At 58.0% G+C, this 22,050-nt stretch overlaps 2 protein-coding genes across 2 annotated transcripts in view; both read right to left on the bottom strand.

Moving 5' to 3' along the window:
• The window catches only part of LOC104142942 (kelch domain-containing protein 3), a 39,372-nt gene that overhangs the window by 6,904 nt on the left and 10,418 nt on the right, over nucleotides 1-22,050 (bottom strand). The window contains exons 4-9 of the mRNA XM_068940862.1: nucleotides 21,011-21,126; nucleotides 19,389-19,460; nucleotides 18,948-19,161; nucleotides 18,569-18,655; nucleotides 17,258-17,366; nucleotides 12,547-12,620 (exon numbers count right to left, since the gene is read on the bottom strand). Of these exons, the coding sequence (XP_068796963.1) occupies nucleotides 12,547-12,620; nucleotides 17,258-17,366; nucleotides 18,569-18,655; nucleotides 18,948-19,161; nucleotides 19,389-19,460; nucleotides 21,011-21,126 (672 nt within the window). The remainder of the gene's footprint in view (nucleotides 1-12,546; nucleotides 12,621-17,257; nucleotides 17,367-18,568; nucleotides 18,656-18,947; nucleotides 19,162-19,388; nucleotides 19,461-21,010; nucleotides 21,127-22,050) is intronic.
• On the bottom strand, nucleotides 6,833-12,053 carry NPAS4 (neuronal PAS domain protein 4). Its single transcript, XM_068936366.1, has 8 exons — nucleotides 9,692-12,053; nucleotides 8,934-9,100; nucleotides 8,697-8,833; nucleotides 8,401-8,506; nucleotides 8,014-8,260; nucleotides 7,622-7,731; nucleotides 7,223-7,352; nucleotides 6,833-7,145 (listed from the first exon to the last, which is right to left on the bottom strand). Exons 1-8 carry the CDS (start codon nucleotides 9,790-9,792, stop codon nucleotides 6,833-6,835), a joined length of 1,311 nt encoding a protein of 436 aa, XP_068792467.1. The 5' UTR covers nucleotides 9,793-12,053.

Genomic DNA, 22,050 nt, shown 5'->3' with positions numbered 1-22,050 from the left:
TATTCAGATAAGAACTACCTGACTGCTAAATAGCTCAACAATTTTAAGCAATCCCATAATTTGGGTTCACAGAGACCTGAGAACAAAACTCTAAAAGGAATTAGCCAAGACTGAACGTTTGCCAGCACATGACTCAAATTCAGTGCAGATAGCACAATTTGTGCCAGTCACACGAGTTACTGGGATATACAGCAATTAATCACTATAGGGGAAAATATCTGAGCATCTCTGGACAAATGCAAGTCTCACAACCAAGATCGGTAAAAGGTCAAAGAAGGCATTAAAACAGATGAAGAATGACGGTGAAGTTGCTCTAATGTTTCCTAAAGACCAGGAAGACACCATCACTTGCACAGAAGCGAGCAGCCCCCGCAGGCATTCCTGCCGGGCAGATTTAGAAACTGCAAGTGAAAAGGTTCCTGGCTTCCTGCTCCCAAGCGGCTGGGCCTGCCCGTGGCCACTGCACAAGGTGACCTCTTGAGCTCTTACTCCTCACCAAGCCTGCGCTGAAGGGTTCTCCATCAAAATAGCTTTTAAAAAACAGGAGTAGCCTACTTCCTTTGTTTCTTGCATTCTTGCTTGACCCTTTAATTCTCTAATTTTTCTCACTCCTTTTTGCCCCCTTAGAAAACTTACCCGTCCTGTGCTGTCGCTATTGTCCGTTTTATCCTCCCTTCTGTCATTTCTTCCCTTTCCTCTTCTCCCCACTTCTTGTAAAATCACCGTTCCCTGCTGATAACATGGGCATCTCCTGCTCACGGCACAGCCTGCCCACGTTTCCTTTCTGCCCTCTGATTCTTGCAGCACATGGATCCTTTACTACACTCAACCAGTTACGAACTACTCAACCTCTTAAACGCACCCAAGTCCAGAATGCAAAAAGAGATGGCCTAAACGGATTGCAACCTCAGCATTTCATCCGCCCTGTCTTTCCCCCCGAGAGGACATCAGTGCTGGATTGCCACGTAGCTACTTTTGTGTAAGAATAAAAACAAAATTACATAGCATCCAGGCAGAGGGTAAACGCCAAGACGTTGTAACCTCTCACGTCCGGCTGCTGGAAGGAAAGGGTGACTCTCCGACTTTGGCAATGATCACCATCAAGAGAGGAAAATGAAATGCTTACAGATGGGGGGGGACCCCACTCACCCCTGGAGCCCCTTTCCTGAAAGCCCAGCTCCCCCTCTAGCTGATATGTACCGCTCCCCACCCCCTCGCAAACCCAGGAAGGACGCTCCCCCCTCGACAGCTCCTAAGGCCTTCTCACACCTACGAGATGTCATGCAGTGCCACCACAGTATTTTTGACAGCGATTTCCACCCCCCTCGCACCTCTCTTAACGGGCCTTTGACACGTTTCTCAAAAGCTTCTCATTTTTACCTTCATCTTTCTAGGACAAGGAAACCAACATTGCATATGCTACTGCAGACCAGAACGACCAACTCAGTACATCAAATGTGGTGCTCCTTTCTATGCAGCCAAGCACCATCCTGGTTTTCTCACTGTTCCCACAACTTTTCATCACCTGGCTCTTCCGATTCATCTGTACTACTGAGTACCTGTCAAATTACAGGATATCTACACTTGCCTCTCCCCACTGCAGCCTAAGAAGGGCTTTCAGGACTGAAAGGTTTTTACAAGGTTGATTTTAGTGGGTTCATTTAAGCGTTGAGAAGAAACAAAGCATTTGTTTCAACTGAAAGGTGACTTGTGGCTTTGGATTTTGTTGTTGTTGTTGTTGTTACCCGTTTGCTCCCCCAACAGACCTCTGCATGACAGCATCCATACTCCGTTTTTCACATAGCTACGTTAGCTAGTTGGTTTGGTTTGGGCTATTTTTCTAACCTCAAGTCACACAAATAATTTGCCTCAGTCTTTATGACCACATCTCAACTACTATCTCAACAGTTTCTGGATTTCATCAGCGTACGTGACTCCCTCTTCCACGTTCAGCATGGAAGCCAGAGCTCTATGTTAAGACACTTCCCAAACCCATGAGGTTGCTAATTGGGATTAACTCTCATCTGCAGTAGATCAGCTCATTTGCGATCAATGTGATGAGCCTGGATGCTAGGCAATGTCCATCAGCTTTTCCGCACTTCTAGAAGGGCTTGATTTGCCTGTGCAAATTCTCTATTTGTGAGTTCAGAGAGACATTGCAAAGTATGGCAAACTCACAAATTCAAACAGTTACTTTGGAAAACGTGGTTCTTAAGTATTTTGAAAACATCAGCTCACATATGTGCGCTGCTTCCAATAGCTTACTAAACTTTTATAAGGATTTTGATATCATTTGTTCCTTACAAATTCTCACAGCTACTGTGCTCTCACAGTTCTCATATGTGCTGGGTGATATGATCAAGCCAGTTTTGGAAAACAGACCAAATTTAGCTGTAAGTGCTGACTGGGGCAATTAGGAGCATACATCACTCTCATTTAATAGCAGACCTTGTTCACATCAACAGGTAGCTTGTGCAGTATGAAAGAAATAGACCTGGCATGATGAAAGAGCCCTAATTCATAACTCGATAGCTTATTGTTGGAGATATCACCATTTATAAAGAAAATTTGCTCAAGTTTAGCACTGTTCCAATAGACGCATTCCTTGCCTTTTCTCCTCCTGCCTGTCTTCCATTTCCCCCCACCTTCCTTCAGTCTTTTATTCCCCCTAGTCTGTCTCAGAGCGACAAACAATTTCATCTCTGACCCTTATTTCCACCCCCATGAAAACCTGGAAGAAGTATTTTACAAACTACAGTATTTAACCTCCTGAAGTTCAACAAAGTGCAGGGTCCTGCACCTGGGGAGGAGTAACCCCAGGCACCAGGACAGGCTGGGGGTTGACCTGCTGGAAAACAGCTCTGCCGAGAAGGACCTGGGAGTGCTGGTGGACAACAAGTTAAGCATGAGCCAGCAATGTGCCCTTGGGGCCAAGAAGGCCAATGGGATCCTGGGCTGCATGAGGCAGAGTGTCGCCAGCAGGTGGAGGGAGGTGATCCTCCCCCTCTCCTCAGCCCTGGGGAGGCCACATCTGGAGTACTGTGTCCAGTTCTGGGCTCCTCAATGTAAGAGAGACATGGCACTACTGGAGAGAGTCCAGCGGAGGGCTACAAAGATGAGGAGGGGACTAGAGCATCTCTCCTATGAGGAAAGGCTGCGAGAGGTGGGCCTGTTCAGCCTGGAGAAGAGAAGACTGAGGAGGAATCTGATCAATGCGTACAAGTATCTGAAGGGAGGGTGTCAAGAGGATGGGGCCAGACTCTTCTCCATGGTCCCCACTGACAGGACAAGAGGCAAATGGCACAAACTGAAACACAGGAGGTTCCATCTGAACATGAGGACAAACTTCTTGACTGCGAGGGTGACTGAGCCCTGGAGCAGGTTGCCCAGAGAGCTTGTGGAGTCTCCTTCGCTGGAGAGAGTCAAAACCTGCCTGGGCACGATCCTGGGCAACGTGCTCTAGAGGACCCTGCTGGAGCAGGGGGGTGGTAACTAGATGATCTCCAGAGGTCCCTTCCAACCTCAACTATTCTGAGATTCTGTGAAAAATTTAAAGACTTGTAAACTTTAACTCCCCAACCAGATGACTAGGAAAACAAGCAAACGAGAAATGCTTCTGATTTAGGGAGACAAAATTCATTGTATTTACCCTTGTTTAGGGTAAAAAGAGGCTCTCCTCACACCAAAAAAATCCGTAAATTGTTTAATCTTTTAAGTGGGGGGGAACAAAGTTTTGAACGGTTTGATTTGCCATGCAGTGACACACACATTATGTGGTGCCAGTATCTGACTGAACTACAAAGTTCTGTTCTTTATTTTACTATTAGCTTATTTTCCTACACTGACGTTAGACATACAGCTGGTAGATGTCAGAATCGCACTCCCTCTGAAGGCTGATTTCTCCTCTGCGTATAGCACCCCAGAGCTTTGACACCTCCCCCATTTGCACAGCCGATTAGCTAGCGTGCCACAGTGCCAGAACCGCAGCGATAATCTTTGAAAAGATGTTTGAAATCTTCCTTAAATGGATTTAAACCAAGGAGAAAAGAAAGAGGCTCCTGTAAGTTTCCATTCTAGAAACGTCTCTTATCAAGAACTGAAACTGAAACCCCCTTGTTAATCCCAAGTGCAGCCTCTGAGCGGAGCAGATGCTGGAAAGAAACCAGGAGGGGCTGGAACGGCGGACCAAGCCATTTGCTAATTCATTCCCCACCCAGCAGGTGGCCAAGCAGGTGGCCAAGACACCCAGACTCTCTTGGGAGATGCTCAGAGGTTTGGACGCTTTCAGGAACTCAAGCCTCGCAGGCTGCGTTGATATCTTTAGTTCTGGGCTCCCCAGTCCAAGAGAGACATGGCACTCCTGGAGAGAGTCCAGCGGAGGGCTACCAAGATGATTAGAGGGCTGGAGCACCTCTCCTAGGAAGAAAGACTGCAAGAGCTGGGCCTCTTCAGCCTGGAGAAGAGCAGATTGAGAGGGGATCTCATCAACGTGTACAAGTATCTGAAGGGGGAGCGTCAAGAGGATGAGGCCAGCCTCTTCTCCGTGGTGCCCAGCAACAGGACAAGAGGCAACGGGCAGAAACTGAACCACAGGAAGTTCCATCTGAACCTGAGGAAAAAATTCTTCACTGCGAGGGTGACAGAGCACTGGAACAGGTTGCCCAGAAAGGCTGTGGAGCCTCCTTCCCTGGAGATATTCAAAACCCGTCTGGACGTGATCCTGGGCAATGTGCTCTAGGTGACCCTGCTTGAGCAGGGAGGTTGGACGAGATGCTCTCCAGAGGTCCCTTCCAACCTAAGCGATTCTGTGATTCTGTGAGTCTCCCACGGGCCATGGTAGCCCTCTGGGCAGGCCATGACAGGTCTATGAAGGAGGAAGCCCCAGAGCGGAGGGTGCCCGTCTGCCAGAAGACGGGCTGCGCCCTGCGGGGTCTGCCGCAGGAGCCGGGCTGCGCGCAGCGAAGGGCGACAGGCACAGTCTTTACCTCTCCGCACGGGGCGCGCGGCGGGCCTGCTGCCAGCCCCCAGCTCCTCCTCGACCTTACCGCGTGAGGGTCCGCCGCCGGAGCCCTCGTCGCCCGAGGGGCTCTCGCTGCCGTCGCTGTCGCCCCCGGCGCGCTCGCTGTCCTCCTCCTCCTCCGCCGCCTTCGGCCTCCGCTCCTCGCCCCGAGGCCGCGGTCCCTCGTCCTCCTCCTCGACTGCGCTCCGCCTGCCCGCGGCCCCCCGGGCCCGGCCGCCCCGTCGGGAGGGGCCCCGGCTGCCGGCCCCACGCGGCCGCATCGCCGCTCCCGCCGCCTGCCCGGCACCTTGTCACTGCCCCGCGCTGCACCCCGGCCCCCGCCGCCCCCGCTGCACCCCGGCCCCCGCTGCACCCCGGCCCCCGCCGCCCCTGCACCCCCGCTGCACCCCGGCCCCCGCCGCCCCCGCACCCCCGCTGCACCCCGGCCCCCACTGCACCCCGCACCCCCGCCGCCCCCCGGCCCCCACTGCACCCCGCACCCCCGCCGCCCCCGCATCCCCGCTGCACCCCGGCCCCCGCTGCACCCCGCACCCCCGCCACCCCCGCACCCCTGCTGCACCCCGCTGCACCCCGGCCCCCGCCACCCCTGCACCCCCGCTGCACCCCGGCCCCCGCTGCACCCTGCTGCACCCCGCTGCACCCCGGCCCCCGCCACCCCCGCACCCCTGCTGCACCCTGGCCCCCACTGCACCCCACTGCACCTCGCTGCACCCCGGCCCCCGCCGCCCCCACACCCCTGCTGCACCCTGGCCCCCGCCGCCCCCACACCCCCGCTGCACCCCGGCCCCCACTGCACCCCACTGCACCCCGCTGCACCCCGGCCCCCGCCGCCCCCGCACCCCCGCTGCACCCCGGCCCCCGCTGCACCCCGGCCCCCGCTGCACCCTGCTGCACCCCGCTGCACCCCGGCCCCCGCCGCCCCCACACCCCTGCTGCACCCCGGCCCCCACTGCACCCCACTGCACCCCGCTGCACCCCGGCCCCCGCCGCCCCCGCACCCCCGCTGCACCCCGGCCCCCGCTGCACCCCGGCCCCCGCTGCACCCTGCTGCACCCCGCTGCACCCCGGCCCCCGCCGCCCCCACACCCCTGCTGCACCCCGGCCCCCACTGCACCCCGCTGCACCCCGGCCCCCGCCGCCCCCGCACCCCCGCTGCACCCCGCCACCCCTGCTGCACCCCGGCCCCTGCTGCACCCGCACCCCGGCCCCCCCGGAACGGCCCCCCCGGCCCCGGCCACCGCCCCCCCGGGACCGGAACCCCCAGCCGCACCGTCGCCCCGGCCACAGCCCCCCCCGGATCGGGCCCCCCGCCCCCCGCGCTCACCTCGGCCCCGCGTCCCCCCACCGGGCGCCCGGCGCGCGCGGCCGCCGTCAGCAGAGCGACGCCCGGAACCGGACCCCGGACGCGCATGCGCGGCAGCGGGAGAGGGGGCGGGGCGGCGGGAGAGGGGGCGGGGCGGCGGGAGGGGGCGGGGCGGCGGGAGGGAGGGCGCGGCGGCGGGAGGGAGGGGGCGGGGCGGCGGGAGGGAGGGCGCGGCGGCGGGAGGGAGGGGGCGGGGCGGGGGGCGGGGCGGCGGGAGGGAGGGGGCGGGGCGGCGGGAGGGAGGGGGCGGGGCGGCGGAAGGAAGGAGGGCGGGGCGGCGGGAGGGAGGGGGCGGGGCGGCGGGAGGGAGGGGGCGGGGCGGCGGGAGGGAGGGCGGGGCGGCGGGAGGGGGCGGGGCGGCGGGAGGGAGGGGGCGGGGCGGCGGGAGGGGGCGGGGCGGCGCACGCGCGCTCGGGCAGAGACGACGCGAGAGGCGGAGCGCGGGGCGTTTATTGGAGCGGGTAGAGCGCAGCGTGCGCATGCGTGGCCGGCGGCCCCGCGTCGCCTAGGAGACGGGCGAGGGGGTGGCCGTCGGGCGGGCCCGGCGGGGCGACGGCGGGGTCGGGCCAGGCCGGGGACCAGGCCGGGGCGGCGGGCGGCGGCGGCGGGGCGAGGCTGTCGGCCAGGGCGCGGAGCTGTGCGGCCAGCAGGCCGAGGGCGCGGGGCGGCGGCGGGGCGGTGGTGGCAGGCCGGGCGGGCGGCGGCGGCGGCGGCGGCGGCGGGGCGGGCTGGCGGGCGCGCAGGTGGGCGGCCTCCTGCTCGCTGCGGCGGAGGCGGGCGTGAGGGGCGGCCGGGCTCCCGCGGCCCCGCGCGCCCCGGGCCGCCCTCCTGCCGCTCACCTCAGGCTGCGGCTGGCGCAGGCGATGGAGCGGGTCCGGCGGTCCCGCCGCGCTGCTGCGTGGAGCCAGGCCCAGGTGCGGTCGGAGCGCAGCACCCGCAGCACCGCCGCCGCCGCCCCGGCCCCCAGCGCTGCGGGCAGGCGGCAGCGTCGGCCCCGGAGCCGGCGGGGCCGCCGCCCGTCCCGCCCTCCCGGGAAGCGGGCTTTATACCGGGGCGAAGCAGGCCGCCTGGCTTTTCCCAGGCTGGCGTCTCCCCGTGGCCTCGCAGACCCGCTAGGGCGGGCCCACGGGGGACGTAGCAGGAGGCAGCACCCTGCGCTTGCCCTCCCGCGCTGCCGGCTCTCCGGTGCGGCCAGACCGCGCCACGGAAACGCGCGTGTTCCCAGGCCTTACGCTTACCCACGGCCCTGTGCTGGGCGGCCGCCAGGCTGGTGTCGTCAGGGTGCAGGAGGCTGTACCAGGAGCGGCCGATCAGCTCCTCCCGATGGTACCCGAGGTGGTAGATGACGCTGCGGGGAGAAAGCGGGACGGCGATCTGAGCGCTCTGCGGGGCGCTGCGCCAGCAAGAAGCAGCTTTCGCGGGATGGGGAGAGAACAAAGCAATGGGGGTGCAGAAACAGGTCGCAAACAAGGGAGGGAGCCGCTCGGGAAGCGTCTGGGAGAGTCCCGCTGCTTGCCCAGGCTCCAGCCTGGGTGCCACGCGCGGGTGTTGGCCGGCCCTGGTGAGGGGAAGTGCTCCTGGCTGGCCTAGACACGCCGCTGAGCTCGCGGTGAGAGCAGGTGCCCCTCACCTCTCCGTGACGTCAGTAAACGTCATGTCCAGGGCATGCACGCTCCGGAAGAGGTCGTCCTGGGAAACGGCGTCCCCGTCTGCAGGCAGCTGCGCAACCGGCGTGCAGAAAGCCATGAAGGCTGAAGCGCAGGGGGAGGCTGGCCTGTGCAGGGCCACGAAGCGCCCTCTCACAGCCACAGCCCGATTCCCCCCGTGCTGCAGCCGGAAGGCTTTGGATGTGCGCATCTTGCTGACGAACGTGACTTCTGCCGGGAAACGAAAGAGCCAGAGCAGATCAGGGGCTCTCCAAGGGGCCTGGCTCCTCCTCTGGCCAGCTAGCCCCAGCAGATCCCTGATCAGAGCCCGGAGAGCTCCCTGAGCACTCTCCTCGTCTCCTCAGTCTTACCGGTTCCTGGCTGCTCCTGGGCGAGGAGGAGCTTCTCCTGCACGGCCTCCTGCACTGGCCCATCCAGGATGTCAAAGACCGTGTCCCCCTGGGCAAGGAGTTCCACCTGATGAAGAGCATGCCGTTCGCGTGGACCTTGCCTACCCCTGGGTGGGCTGTGTGCCAGCACGCCGCGAGCTCGCAGCCCACCGAAGCAGCAGGAGAAGGACTTGTGGGGCTGCTTGCTGTTTGTAACAGGCTTGTAATAAAGGCACGGGGACAGGCACAAGGACACAGTGACTGCAGATCTGGATTACCGTGGAGAGGCCCAGGACCTGAGCCACGTTCTCGGAGATGTAGGCCAGCTTGCCGTTGGCCAAGAGCACAAGGAAGAACCCCGGCAGAAGGGAAAGCAGCTCCATGCCGAAGGCCGGTGCCACAGGAGGAGCTGAGTCTGTGGGAGAAGCACAGCGGGAAGCACTCACTCGAACGGGGGCAGGAGCAGCGCCCCGCACGGAGATGAGCTGGTGCGGCAGTGGGGAACGTGCGGTTACCTGGCGGGAAGAGATGAGCCCTGCGGAGCCAGAGGCATACCAGGGCCATAGTGTTGAGGTAGGAGAGCCGCTCCTTCTCCTGGGAGGAGATGGGCAGCAGGGAGCGCAGTGCCTGCAGCTCCGCGTTGATCTGGTCCCTGCGAGCCTTGGAGGCACCCTTGGTCGACCTGCAAAGCCAGTTGTCTGGGGAGACGTGCCCAGGGAGGGAGGGAGAGGCAGCATCCCTCGTTGCCCTGCTGCCGGGAGAGCTGCAAGCTCTGGGACGCTGGGCTGAGATGCCAGGCCCTTGAGGGGCCAGCTGCCCCCAGGAAAGCAAACCCCTGGGGCCTGTTTTGGAGAACCGTGCCTGGACGCTGGTGCGTGTGGGGGCCTGGCTGGCACCCAGGGACACGTTGCTGACATGTCTGGTGCCCCCTCTCGCTGTAGAGGCCAGATGGAACAAAACCTGTGCCTTGGGGATGCCCCGAGTAACATGACCAAACCCCACAAGGGCGGACGCCGCATCCGGTGCCAGAACGCGAGACCCAGCCCGTTCGGTCTGTGGGTCGGACTTGCCTCTGTCTTCGCTCAGCCCCCTGAAACCCTGCCCTCTCCAAGCTCCTTTGCCTCCTCCCCACGTGGCAGCCAGCAGCCCCCGGTGTCCTGAGCTGGCAGTTGCCCCTTGCAAGGGCCACCAGGTACCACTCAGAGTGGCCCAGGGCTCTCCCTTGCTAGGAGGCGCTCGCCGCCCCACGAGCGAGAGGCGGGAGGAAGCTCACCTGAACGGCTTTGAGGCGCTTGGCGCCTGCCTGGCCCTCCTGGGCAGGCAGCTCGTCTCTGCCTGCAGCGGCCTGTGGCAGTGGCTGCAGAAGATGGTCATGGTGCCGGCGCAGGGCTGCCCGAAGCTGCCAGAGCCCCTCTTGCCTCCTTCGCCTCTGGCTGCCTCTGAACCCGCTGACCCCGCGGCAGCGGCCTCCTTTTGTACCCTGCGGGGGCGCAGGGGCCAAGCCTGGCCGCCCGAGGATGGCCACCTCTTGTGACGCAACTCCAAACAGCTCAGGGCTATTTTTAGAAGGCAGGCTGCTAAAAATAACCCTCCCAGCCGGCTGCAATCTGAGAGGGGAAGCAATAAAAGGAAGCCAGGGTCTTTAAAGCAAACCTGGCAGCTCAGGAGGGGGTGATGATGAGGGCAGCAGGGACCCTGCCACGGGGCATGCGTCTGGCCAGCTCCTGGCCCCCAGCCCAGGATGAGGTCCACAAGGGGCCAGAGGCCCGTGGCTTAGGAGGGCCCCGGTGCCCCCGAGCCGTTAGGTGAGCGGGATGCCCGTGCCCCTCTCTCCAACAAGCCCCTATGCCTCCTCTTCTCCCCAGAGGGCTGGTGACAGCTGGGCAGGCACAAAGCCGGGAGCGCCTGTGCTCAGCACCGCACTGCCCAGCGCAGCGAGCCTGGGTGACTAGGCAGCGTTTCTGGGCACAGGTTACCCCGGCATCCAACAGAGAGAGTAAACTTGGCACCCTCGGCGCTGGGGAAGGGGAGGCTGAGGCAGACAGCTTCAGCAGCTCATTGCATGGCTTGGGGCCAGTGCCTGCAGCTGGCTGAGCAGAAAGAGCAGAAACCACCTGCCTGCTGCCCTCGCGGGTAACCTGTGGGTGCCAAGGGCTGCAAGGGGGGAGGCCAGGCTGGGATCTCCCCACGGGCAGCTGGTCCGTCAGCGCCCCTCAACTCCCTTCAGGCCTTCAGCCTGCGCTGACGCACGTCGCTGGCCGTGGCCTACAACAAGGTGCTGCTGGCACATGAACCATCTGCTGTAGCCTCCGAAGTCAAGCTCTTGCCCTGGGGTTTTCGCAGCCCTCATCCTGCTTCAGGCTGCTCTGTTGCACCCAGATCAGCCACAACGCACCGGCTGAGGGGCCCGTCTGCCCCTGCTGCCTTTGCGACTCCACGCCGCTGGATGAGCCCAGCAGGGCTGGGCCCCAGCTGGGTGCTGGTCTTCAGAGCAGGGGAGATGGCCTGGGCCCTTGGCCGCGCGCTCCCAGCACGCGTCCGCTGCCATCTCTCGACTACCCCCGTGACTTCAGCATCCAGCAAACACCCTGGATGCTTCACTAGCTTTCCCTGTGTTGGCTCTACTTGCGTTGCCACCAGAGCTCCTCTTCACATCAGGCACCTCACCTCTGTGGGACGGGGCCCAGATTCAGCTCGGGAACGCGCTGCCCAGCAGGGCTGCTGCAGATGAGCCACCACCTCCCTCCCTGCAGGGAGCCACAGGTCATGAGTGCCGTCTCCCTGCCACAGCACGCGTTGCTCTTGCGCCCACCTCCCCGAGACAGGCTGGCCCAGGAGACGCTCGCTGACTCTCTCTCTCCCACCCACCCTCGCTGCCCCCTCCTGCAGGGCAGCCTCGCGCCCTGGGTTGCGGCGCGGCCGGGGGCAGCCCTGCAGCCAGCCCAGGCTCGCCCAGAAGCCACCTTTGCAGCAGCGGTAGCCCGCAGTCCAGCCTGGCAAGGGCATCTGGCTCAGTCTCACCCCCCGCCAGCCTACCGGGACAGCCACCCCCGGCTGCTCCCCACTAGCACCCACAGAGCAGCATAAACCCACGCCTGGCCTCAGTGTTTATAAAGCCCTCCCAAACTGCTGTTTTACAGACGGAGCCAGGCCAAGGAGCCAGCTGGGGCAGGCCCTCACGGCGGTGCAGGGGCTTGGCCCGGTCCGGTGCCAGGAAGCAGGTCCTGCTCTCACAAGGCAGCGCAGGAAGAGTCTGTAGCCCGAGGGCCGAGCCCAGGGCCAGGGCCAGCGCTGGGAGACTGTTCAGGCCCTCCGAGCAGGGCAGGGAGCCAGGGCAGCACGGCTGCAGTTCTCCGGGCACAGGGAACAGGAGAGGCCCTGGAGCCAGCACTGAGGATGGGGGTTCACAATCGCGCTACCAGGGCCAGCTGCTTTCTTCCCTGGTGGCCAGCTGTGCCTGCGCCTCCGTGCTGCTGGAGGTGCGACACGGGCAGAGGGAGACCCGGCGAGGGCAGGACCAACAGAGCTCACGCGTGTTCCTTGCTTGAAGGGGCTAAAAATTCATGCAGGCAGTGGAACAAGAGATCAGCGTGTGGAGGGGTGAGGGCAGGGTGGCGGGCAGAGGCACGAGCCGGCTTCAGCCCTGCGAGGAGACGATGGGGCGGCTGATGGTGCTGTTCGTCGTCATGGCTGCGAGTTCCCATCTGTAACACACCGACGGGACGCGCTAAGGGGAAGCGCAAGCCCAGCCCTGCTGCGCCCCAAGCCCAGCCGCGCTCCTCAGCCCAACCGGCCCCGAAGCACGCTGCCAGGGAGGGCTCCAGGGCCGCAACGCCCCAAGGACAGGGAGCACCCAAGGTGACTTGTACCCCACCCAGTACCTGATGTCATGGGGAAGGCAAGACTGGTCCAGGCTGTACTGAATCACCGCTAGCTTACACAGCGTCTTTAGACTGGGACCTGCGGAAAGAAGGCACAGTTAGCAGCGGCAGTCCCTGCCTAGGCACTGTAGGGGGGCCCAGGCACCGAAAGGCAGGCACCCTGGATCCACAGTGCTTCGCGGCGAGGCCTGCTCACAAGCGTGCCTCACGGCAGGAGGTGCGACCTGCGCGGGGAGCGCTCACGTACTGAAGTCGAGGATGTAGAGATCAGAGTGATCCATCAGGTCAAATTCATCGCCCATTCCCTCCTCCGGAGACGGGCTGCAAAAGCCAAGCACAGCTTGTCAGTCAGTCAAAACGCTTGTACCCTAGTTGCATCCCTGGGGGCTCCCTGAGGGCTGAGAAAGTTGAGGACTACCCCTGGCCTGCCTGCCCCACATCTGGGCCCCTCTAATGCCTCCTGCCCCTCTCCTCCTCCCAACAGCATCCAAAGCCATCGCTCACCCAGCACCCCGCAGCGTAGACGGGGCTATGCAGAGCAAGGGTCGCCTGGCTAGCCAGCTCTGGCCTTTGGACAGAAACACACACCTTCTCCACCCCAAGCCCCGGCAGGGAACGGGGGAGCATCTCCTTCTCATGCAAGCCCCGACGACTCTGGCTGCAAGCTTTTCTCTCGGCCCAGAGCTGCCTTTGTTGCTTTCCTGCCCTTCAAGCCCACTTCCCACTCTGGGAAGGCTGTAGGGAACGTCCTTCTTCCCAGCTTGCCCCTTTGCCAGCCTCCAGCTTGTTTCACATTCCTCCCTGCCCAGGTACCTCCCCAGCTGCTCTCCACCAGCGGAGCAGCCCTGAGGTCTCCCCTAGGCCTGCAGCACCCACTCTCTGGGCATGAGGAGGGTGCTGGCAAACACTCCTGGCAAGACAGTCCAGAGCTGAGCTGGTGTCCACACTGAAGCAGGTGGGATAAGCTGGGGCAGCAGGAGGCCTCTCTGCAAGCCTCTCCGCAGTTGTGCTGCAGTGCCTCAGGGCAGGGGAGCCACAGCGTGGCTCCAGAGATGTTGGCAGCACCAATGAGTAGCTACCCGCCATCCAAGCTTACGGTCCCCGGAGAAGCAATGAAAGCAGCCACATGCTGCAGGCAACACTGCTCTGCTGGCCCTGCCCACCTCAGCTGTAGCTTCCCAAGGCTGGGCAACGTTCACAGGCTGCCACATGCAGCATGTTACTTGTGAGTAATGCCATGGAAACCTGTGAGCGAGATTCTCCTGTCTGCAAGCTCTTGGGAGCACTGATGCTGCTGGGGACAGAGCCACCACACGCTGCCACACCGCTCCAGCACCACAGTGGGCTGGAATATGATAAGCCAAGCACCTTTCTCTGGGGACTATATGGAAGGCGCTTTGCAGAAACTCAACATTTTCTGCAGAAGAGTGAAGGCTGCAGCTGACAATTAGCATCCACTGAGGTCTCCTCCTGGTTCAGCAGCAGCTCTTTCCCCTCTTAGTCCGCGCTAGCTGCCCATACCCATTGCGTTAACACAAACTCTCCAGCACAAGCCCACAGGCTAGCAGCCTGCGGCACGTCCTATTTTACTAACTTGTGTTCCTCCAATTATGCCAGCAGCTGGACTGCTTTTGGTTTCTGCTGCACGAGTTGGGAGGCATGTGCCAATCCCAACCGTGCAGCGTTCGAATCAAAGCGATTCTGCCCAGCCACACAGCATTCATCACTCCAGTTTTCACATGGTTAAGATTTACTACAGCTATTTCAACATGGTCATTGAGATATCGTGAGAGAAGTGTGGAGAAAGCAGCTAGGAAGCATCTTGTGGCAGTGCAAGCCCAGGCATTTCTCAGCCTGACTGCAGGCTCCACTGCAGGCTCCAGCCATGGCTCCCTGGCTGCACCAACACGCCATGGTGAAATGGCTGTTTCAGGAGACTGACTGAGTGTCAGGCTCTGGTCTGTGAGACTGCCATTCTAAGCCAGTCCCAATTTGCTGATGCTCCCATCTGATGTTAGTCCTGGGATGCCAGGGGGGAGCAGTCATTTCAGGCATTCCCAGGGAACAGGCAGCCTCTTCTCTAAGGTCCCTTGCAGTCTTGGTGGGGCAGTCAAAGCCACACAGGAGCCTGATCGCTGCTTTCCCCAACACAGGCAGACCAGCCTGTGCTGCGACAGCAGCGCTTGGCCCAAGGGAAAGCACTCCTGCGGCTGATAGTTGTTTGGAGAGTTTGACAGAAAGGAAAGGCATTTCAAGTCCCGCTTCAGTCTGCGACAAGGAAGTTTAGCTTGCCTTTACTGCTGAGCTAGGAGCTTGTGCTGTGACGTCTCACCCCACCGTCACTTGCTTCCCAACTTTCACATCTCACCAGCACATGAGATGGTACCACCCTCATCAGTCTTCATAATGCCAATTCCAACAAGGGGGCACAGCTCGCTGCTGGCAGGAGAGACCTGTTGCAGATGGGTCCAATTTCCTTGAAGATAGGCCCTTTTAATTCTGCCTTGTGCGCTTACCATGCCCCAACCTAATCTTCTCACGTCCACGCCACAGTCCCTACGGCATCCTTTATCTTTTGAAGGGAAGCCAGCAGGCACCACATCTGCAGTGTTATCACCAAACTGCAAGCAGCTAGGGAAGCCTGGAGGTCAAGACCAGGAGGGCTGCCGCTCCCAAGACAGCGGGATGCCAGGCACCCCTTTGCCAGCCAGAGCCCAGCAAAACTGCCCATTCCAGTTCACAGCAGCTCAAAAGTGCTGGTAAAGGATCTTGGGGCCCTGCGTCAAGCACCCAGTGAGAGCCCCTGCCCCCCTCCCCACCAGAGCCAGGCATTTCTAAGCATTATCAGGCAATGTGAAACCTCAGGCTCAGCTAAATTCTGTTTTACTGTACTCCATCTCCCCCAGTTCTTGCTTGGGCAGGATCTCTGCTCACTGAAGTACTGGTGGGTTTTGGAGAAAAAGAGGACATAGCTAATGGGAGCACTGAGATTAGCACTACATGATTTCCTAGTCACTTAGACATAAATGACAGGATTGCTGCTAGCCCCCCTGGTCTAGAGAGACCACAGATGGGGCAAAAAGAGCAAGCTCTAGGCAGGAACACAAAAGAAATTAAGCATTTGGATGCTACAGCAGCAGGCACCCTGCAGAAGCACCTCTGAACAGACAGTCTACCCTGTATATGAATCCTATAAGGGAAAGCAGGATACAAAAGGGTTTTGCCTGTCCTTCCCCCAGAGCAGCTGCCTAGCAAACTGCCTGCTGGCTTATCCGCCAAGCAATCCTGCCGAGCCCCCTGCACCGCAATCTCTTCCCCACCCCTGGCCTGGGCCGGGGGAATGCAGGTCAGGAGGCAGACCACAGGGAGTTCTCCATTTCAACGACTTCCTGGAAAACTTCTTATCTCACCAGGCAGCTCCAGAACACACCTGATAACCATTACAGGAAGCGAGCACAGCCCCCACTCCCACCTCCCCCTTCCCCAGCCTGCAAGACTCTCCCTCAAGTCCAAGCAGGCTGCCTTCCTGGCCACTGGCAGCTCTTCCTATCCCAGGCTGGTGCTGATGAAGCGCCATACGTGAGGGTTGAGCCTGGACATTAAAGAGCATGTTGAATCCTGAAGCATTTTGGGGGAACAGATGCTGCAAACACTGCTGTGTTGCCTGGCAGAGGCAGATAGCACTCCAGAAAGCTGGTCTTGAATTTGTTTTTGTTTGTTAGTATTTCTTAGGGGTGCCTAGGTTTAATAACAGGGCTCAGCTGCTGCTGTAACAAAGCCAGCATCATCTACCAAAGACTGCAGCATCCGAGAGCACCCAGAACTGCCTTCCAGTCCCACCAAGCCTTCTACTGTACACTGCAACACCCACTATCTGTTGAGGAGACTGGAATAACTCTGCACCTCTGAGTACCTCACCCAAGCACTGAGCGCTCCCTCGCACCCACACAAGACTCTTAGTATTGCATTCTTCTCCCAGCGCTCCTTTGCCTTGAAAGCCTTTCATCCCATCAGCCGCTGGTGTGGACAGTCCATCAGTTGGACCTCTGCCATGCCCTGTCCTCTGTCCCCTGCCTGCCTTCAGAGATGTTCCCAAAAAGCCACACCAGGGTCCCAGGGAAAGCTCCCTCAAAGCTTTCCGAGCCATTTGGAGGCCTGAAAGCACTTCAGATGTTTACACAAGACAGATGCCAGCAGAGACCTGCGCTCCAGAACTGTAACACGTCATTCCAGACGGAGAGCAGAGAGCATGTGCTGGTGATGGGCCCCTTCCTCTCTTTTAGCAGCTGTTAAGGCTCTTGGCAACATCCAGCTGTCCTGCATCCTGACAGTATCACTCCCAGTGTTTGACAGCTAAATCCCTAACGCCAGGTCCCCTTTGTGAATGGAAACTTCGCTAAGGAACGCTGGCACAGAAGGGAACGCCACCTTGGTACGCGTAAGGACTCCTTAAACAGCTCCCAGCTGAGCTGACACCCCTCTGCAGCTTGGCAGACACCACGATTGCCAGCAAAAGAAGAGAAACGCTGGCGGGAGAAGCCCAGGCAGCATGCAGCAGAGGTAAGTCAATCTGAGGTCTGCTGCAGCAGAGCAGCCTGCCCTCCTGACAGCAGGATGTTGCTTCCCCCTTGCCCCTCCAGACCTCTTTCACAGAAAGCTTGGCCACCAAATTGCACAACCCCTCCTGAACAGGATGTTACACGCTTCCATCCCTACTCGTTGTAAAAGAAGGCTTATCACCCAGTGCTTTACACGCTAACATGACATCTTCAGTCTTCCCCTTTTTCCAGGGGAATTCTGATCTATGTCATTTCTGCTGGATAAAGGTGGAGAGACAGTGGCCACATGGCTTTAAAGTGAAGCTGACTACAGCACAGGACAGAGCCCAGGGAGAAACTGAACCAAAGGCCATGGCAAAGTCTCTCACAGAGCCACCCCACAGGCCTCACACAACTCACCTGGTGCCTCCAAAGAGAATGATTTTGTCCCCCACTCTGCAGCAGCACTGCCGGCGTCGAGGACATGGGCCTTTGCCCTTGGGCTCGATCTTCCTCCAAGAAAAAGAAACTAAGGGGGAAAAAGAATGCACCAGCTTCTCATAAGAGCCTGGCCGAGACCCAGGTATAGGCAGGTTACGGATTTAAACAAACCACAAAAAAAAAAGAGGCCCACTGCCCTACAGCTACCGAATAGCCAACATCCACCTTCCTTCCCTGTCCACCACTTCTTGCTGCAGAGGCAGAACAATACGATTCTGCAGGGCTGCTCCCAAAATGTCACACCAGACACCAGGCGCAGCCCTAGAGCTCTGCCTGCTGCAACAGAAGTAGCCAGTTCTCCCCTTCATCCACTGCAACAAGCCTAGGCCTTTCCCTTACAGCACCTAAGCGCCAGGCAGCCGGCACAGGGACCAGTACGGGGGCAAGACTCCAGGAGCAGGCGGGCGGGCTCCCTTCCAGGCACCCTAGTGCGGCCCAGCTCTGCAGGGAGAGCCAGGGATCCAGCTCCATCTGTTGGCAGCCACAGAAAAGGCAGAGCATCCCCGCCATGGGGGAACACGGGAAGCTGAGCAAGGTGGAGAAGATACCAAGTCTTTGTCCTTGCCACTCTCCATGGCAAGGACACTGAGGGGTGATTAAGGTATGATGTGCAGCACTGAAATCTCCAGGAGCAGAGCCATCAGCCCCCAGATCAGCTGAGGAAACAGCAAACTGGCTGCTCTCGGACAGCCATGTAACATTTTTACAGGATTTCATTATACAAAGCAATTGGCAAACAAATCAGTTTCATGGACTGCCAAAAGTACCTGAGTTTGGGGGGGGGGGACCCCAAACAGCTCACTGATATTCAGGGCATCAGCTCAAGAACGACCATTTCCACTGCCCAGTTTGATCTCCTGGTACCAAGACAGTGTGGTGTGGGGATGCTGCAGCTCAAACTGAATAGCTTCTGCGCCTATGGTCTCTGGGGTTCCCTAACCCCAATGCTTCCCTGTACCTTCTTTTCTGATAACACTTCTGCATGTTTAAGAATGAGACCACTTTCTGATTAGGTGCATCTTTCAGCAATGCTTCCTTTTCTGCTTTCTGACTGAGATTTGGAAACAGCATGAAAAGGAACAAGCACGGCAGCAATTTCCTGTCAATGCCATCACAAGAGCCATTTCTCCCAAACAGGCTCCTAGGCCCTTGGGGCATACATGCATCTGAGCACTTACACACTTGAGGGCCTCGAGCACTGTCACTACAACAAGTTAAAAGTGTAAGTACCTGGATTGAATTTCCAGAGATCGTGGAAGTGTCTGTTCAGGCGCGCGTTGTAGCCACCAAATACATATAGCTCCCCATTGTAGCTGACTGTGGGGAGTAAGCAGAGACATCAGTGTGCCACCCACGGTAGAGCCCAGCTGATCCCTGTTCCAATACCAAATATAAAGCAAAGGGGTGCTGGTTATCTCCCTTAGTCTACATCATCTTCGCATGCAGGGCGAGGTGCAAGGCTTTGCAAGAGGCAGCAGCTTTCCACAGCACCCAGGTTCTGCACGTTCCTTGCCATCCCATACCTCCACCCAGCAGGCCAGACACCCCTCCTGCTGTGAGAGGGGAATTCCCTTCCACTGTCCACCTTCCTCAGCAGCTCCATACTCACAGGCCGAATGGCTCCGCCGACCTTCAGGGAGCACTGGAGTTGGAGGCGAGTCCAGCCAGGAGTTGGTTTCTGTGTCATATACTTTAATCCGGTTGCAGTAGATCTCATTGTTGGAATGAAATGGCCCAAACCGATCAGCTCTGCCACCAAACACGTACATCTTTGTTCCAATGATAGTAGCCGAATGGAAGTCTCTCCAACGAGCTGGCGTACCCTGCAAAAACAGATTAAAATAGAACAAGAGAAAGTAGGCAGATTATCCAGGGAGAGGACGCATCTCAATGAGGAAGCTGGAGCAGCGGCTGCCTGATCTTGGAGAACTCCTCCTCCTGCAGATCGCAGCCAGGCAAGACAAACTGTGAGACAATGGTGGGCAGCTATCCCAGAGGGTAGCAGAGACAAGACTTCCCCACAAATCAGAGTGAGAAAACAGACACTGACCTTGGCAGAGATTAAGGTCCACATCATGCTTGTGGTGTCCAATTTATGGATGTCATTAGAAAAGCAGTCAGCCTGGAAGAACAGCAGTGCAGCCTGGTCACCAAGGGACCGGGCAGCCTGGTCACCCCTGGCCCCAGGAAAGGATGTTCTCCTAGAAACCTGGAGCATCCCTTTGGAGTCAGCACTTCCAAAGAGATGGGGTGCTAGCGCCAAAACGTCAGGGTAAGCAGCACACTCATCCCCTCACGAGAGGGAGGTGAAGCCCATTTCTCCTCAAAGCTGTCCCTTCTCTCTCTATAGCCTTCCAATCTATTAGAAGCTCACTTGTTACGATCAAGGCCGAGTCCTACATGCCACATGTATGTTCCCAGCAACACCTGCCCCCGTTCCATGCAGTGACGGAAGAAGGGAGCTCCGCAATTGGACGGTCACAATCGACTCTGCTAAGGCCACATGACGGGAGGTAGAAGGGAGCTGAGATTATTTCTAGGAAGCAAAATATCTATGAGTAAATATGCTTGGGGGTCTGAGGATCCCACAAAACTCATCTGCCGCTAGCAGCGTGGAAGGGCCTGCATTCGCACAGACTGTACAGCGTTCCGCTCCTCCAGGCGGAGGAGATAGCGCCGAGGTGGCTACAGGCTTGTTTGGTCTTGGTTAAGAAACAAACCACTTTCGTACTGCTACTGTAATCAAGATTATGGATTTGGCACTGCTCTACTGCTCGGAAGAAGGGGAATAGCCCAGCGACTGCCATAACAGAGCCCCAGCTTTCCTCCAGATAGAGATGAGTTTGCACAGCTTTTGTGGAGCCTGGTAATAGGTTGAAATTATATTTACCCACTTGTTAAGATCAGAGCATAAGGGTTTGCTCAAAGGAGTGTTAAGCACTCTGACAGCTAGTGCAGTATGACCTTCAGCTTAAAGTACTCTTATGTGGGAGGACAAGTAAGCGTTTACTGAAAGAGCTCAGCAAGATGTGAGAATAGGTACAGAACACAGGGAACACGCACCAGATTAGGACCAAGCCTCAGACCAACGTTGCAGACACTGGAAAGGGATTTTTCCAACTCATTTTTCAGCCAAATTAAAATAAACATAGGTAAATCAATATATTATATAAATATATACTTATTTTATACTTATAATAATTACAAATATTTATCTTTATTTAAATTTGTATGAAAAATGAGTGAGAAAATATATTATATAATATTTATATACAAAAAATCTAGAACAGCAAAGTACAACCACTTTTAACCCCAGAATCTCTCAGGTAGATACAGAAAGCATCCTCTAACCTGTGAATAGGCACACATGCCAAGTCACAGGCAAACATCTTTTGCCTCTAAGAGTAAAACACATTGTTTGTTTTGTTGGGGGGGGGGGGCGCAGATCAAAAACAATGGAACCACCAATTTTTGTAGACCTACTTTCTCAACCATCTTCTCCATAAAACCAGGAGCCTAACCTGGATAATTTATGCCATGGCTTTGCTGAGTTATAAAATGACAGCAACTATAAAAGCAAGCATGCCCTTTTACCCTGCCTCTGCTCACGTCCTGGACAGGAACACCCTCTTTCCCAGGGATCTCCAAATAAGTATTGCAGAGACTACTTACCAGCTGCTCGTAGCCTCCAAAGATAAACATGCTCTTTGCCAGGACACAAGCTGAGTGCCCGTCTCTCGCTCCTGGGACCATTCCAGACACCTTCGGCGTGAACCATTTGTGCGTATCTAAAACAAAACAGAAGGCAGTGGCAGCGCTAAGAAAATACAATAGACATTAAGGATGGGGTAACTCTTGACTACCATTCTTCAGGTGCAGGGAAGAATGCTATTTCTGAGACAGAAAGTCCTTTTCTCCTTCACGTAGAGCACATGCTTCTCCAGGAAGAGAAAATGCAAGCTTCTTCAAGCAAGGCCAACCGTCTGAGCCTCCTCAGAGGGGGCACACTGACAGAGGACCTCAGTCCCAGGGCAAGACTGCTGACTCTGCCAAACCCCACAATAAGCTCAAGTTTTAGGTGTGACTAGCACAGCACTGCTTGAGCAACGTTATTTGTATTGAATCTCTTGCAAAGCCTACTAGCGAGTCACTTATCAACTCTGCTTCATTGTAATTGAAGCTGTAAATGTAAAGATGCCAAATGGCACAAGTGACCTCACAGCTGGGAGATGCCAGCTAACTGATGGAGGAAAAACAACGCTCTAAAATCCAGTCCGAGGTCATTTAACTGCTCCTGTCAACAGAGCTACTGTGCATGTCCTCACCTCCGCAGTTCAGCTCTCCCTATCTTATCTGCTCTTCTTGTTACATTCTCATCTCCTCTTCAAGGGGAGCCTTCCCTGCTCTCCACTGTTCACTCTTCCCACTTGCCTGCCCCTCAGGCACTGCTCCCCACGACTCTACACCAGCCAGATTCATCCCCTTACCCTGCGTGCTCCAGGGATCGGCTCGATTTAGGGGGGGGACTTGAAATCTAGCTAGAGCTGTTCTCCATGCAGGGCAACATGGAACTAAGCCAGCCACTCACTGTCAAGCACAAACAGGCACCTGTCCCAGAAGCCCCCAGAGAGGCACAGATAAGCCTTGAGACTGCAGGAGACGTTCTCCTCCCCCCAAACCCGGCCCTAAACGCCGCCAACAGCGGTGCTTAT

This window comes from Struthio camelus, chromosome 3 (assembly GCF_040807025.1).
Source record: "Struthio camelus isolate bStrCam1 chromosome 3, bStrCam1.hap1, whole genome shotgun sequence".
Lineage (NCBI taxonomy): Eukaryota > Metazoa > Chordata > Aves > Struthioniformes > Struthionidae > Struthio > Struthio camelus.
This window is presented reverse-complemented; position numbering and strand designations above follow the sequence as displayed.

Bases quoted from the DNA above. Each gene is read 5' to 3' on its own strand.
- NPAS4 (XM_068936366.1), bottom strand. From the start codon at position 9,792: ATGACCATCTTCTGCAGCCACTGCCACAGGCCGCTGCAGGCAGAGACG. The intron at 8,834-8,933 runs GTAACCGCACGT...CTTCTCCCACAG, and splicing joins GGCTCATCTCTTCCCGCCAG to ACTCAGCTCCTCCTGTGGCA. The intron at 8,261-8,400 runs GTAAGACTGAGG...GTTTCCCGGCAG, and splicing joins CCAGGAGCAGCCAGGAACCG to AAGTCACGTTCGTCAGCAAG.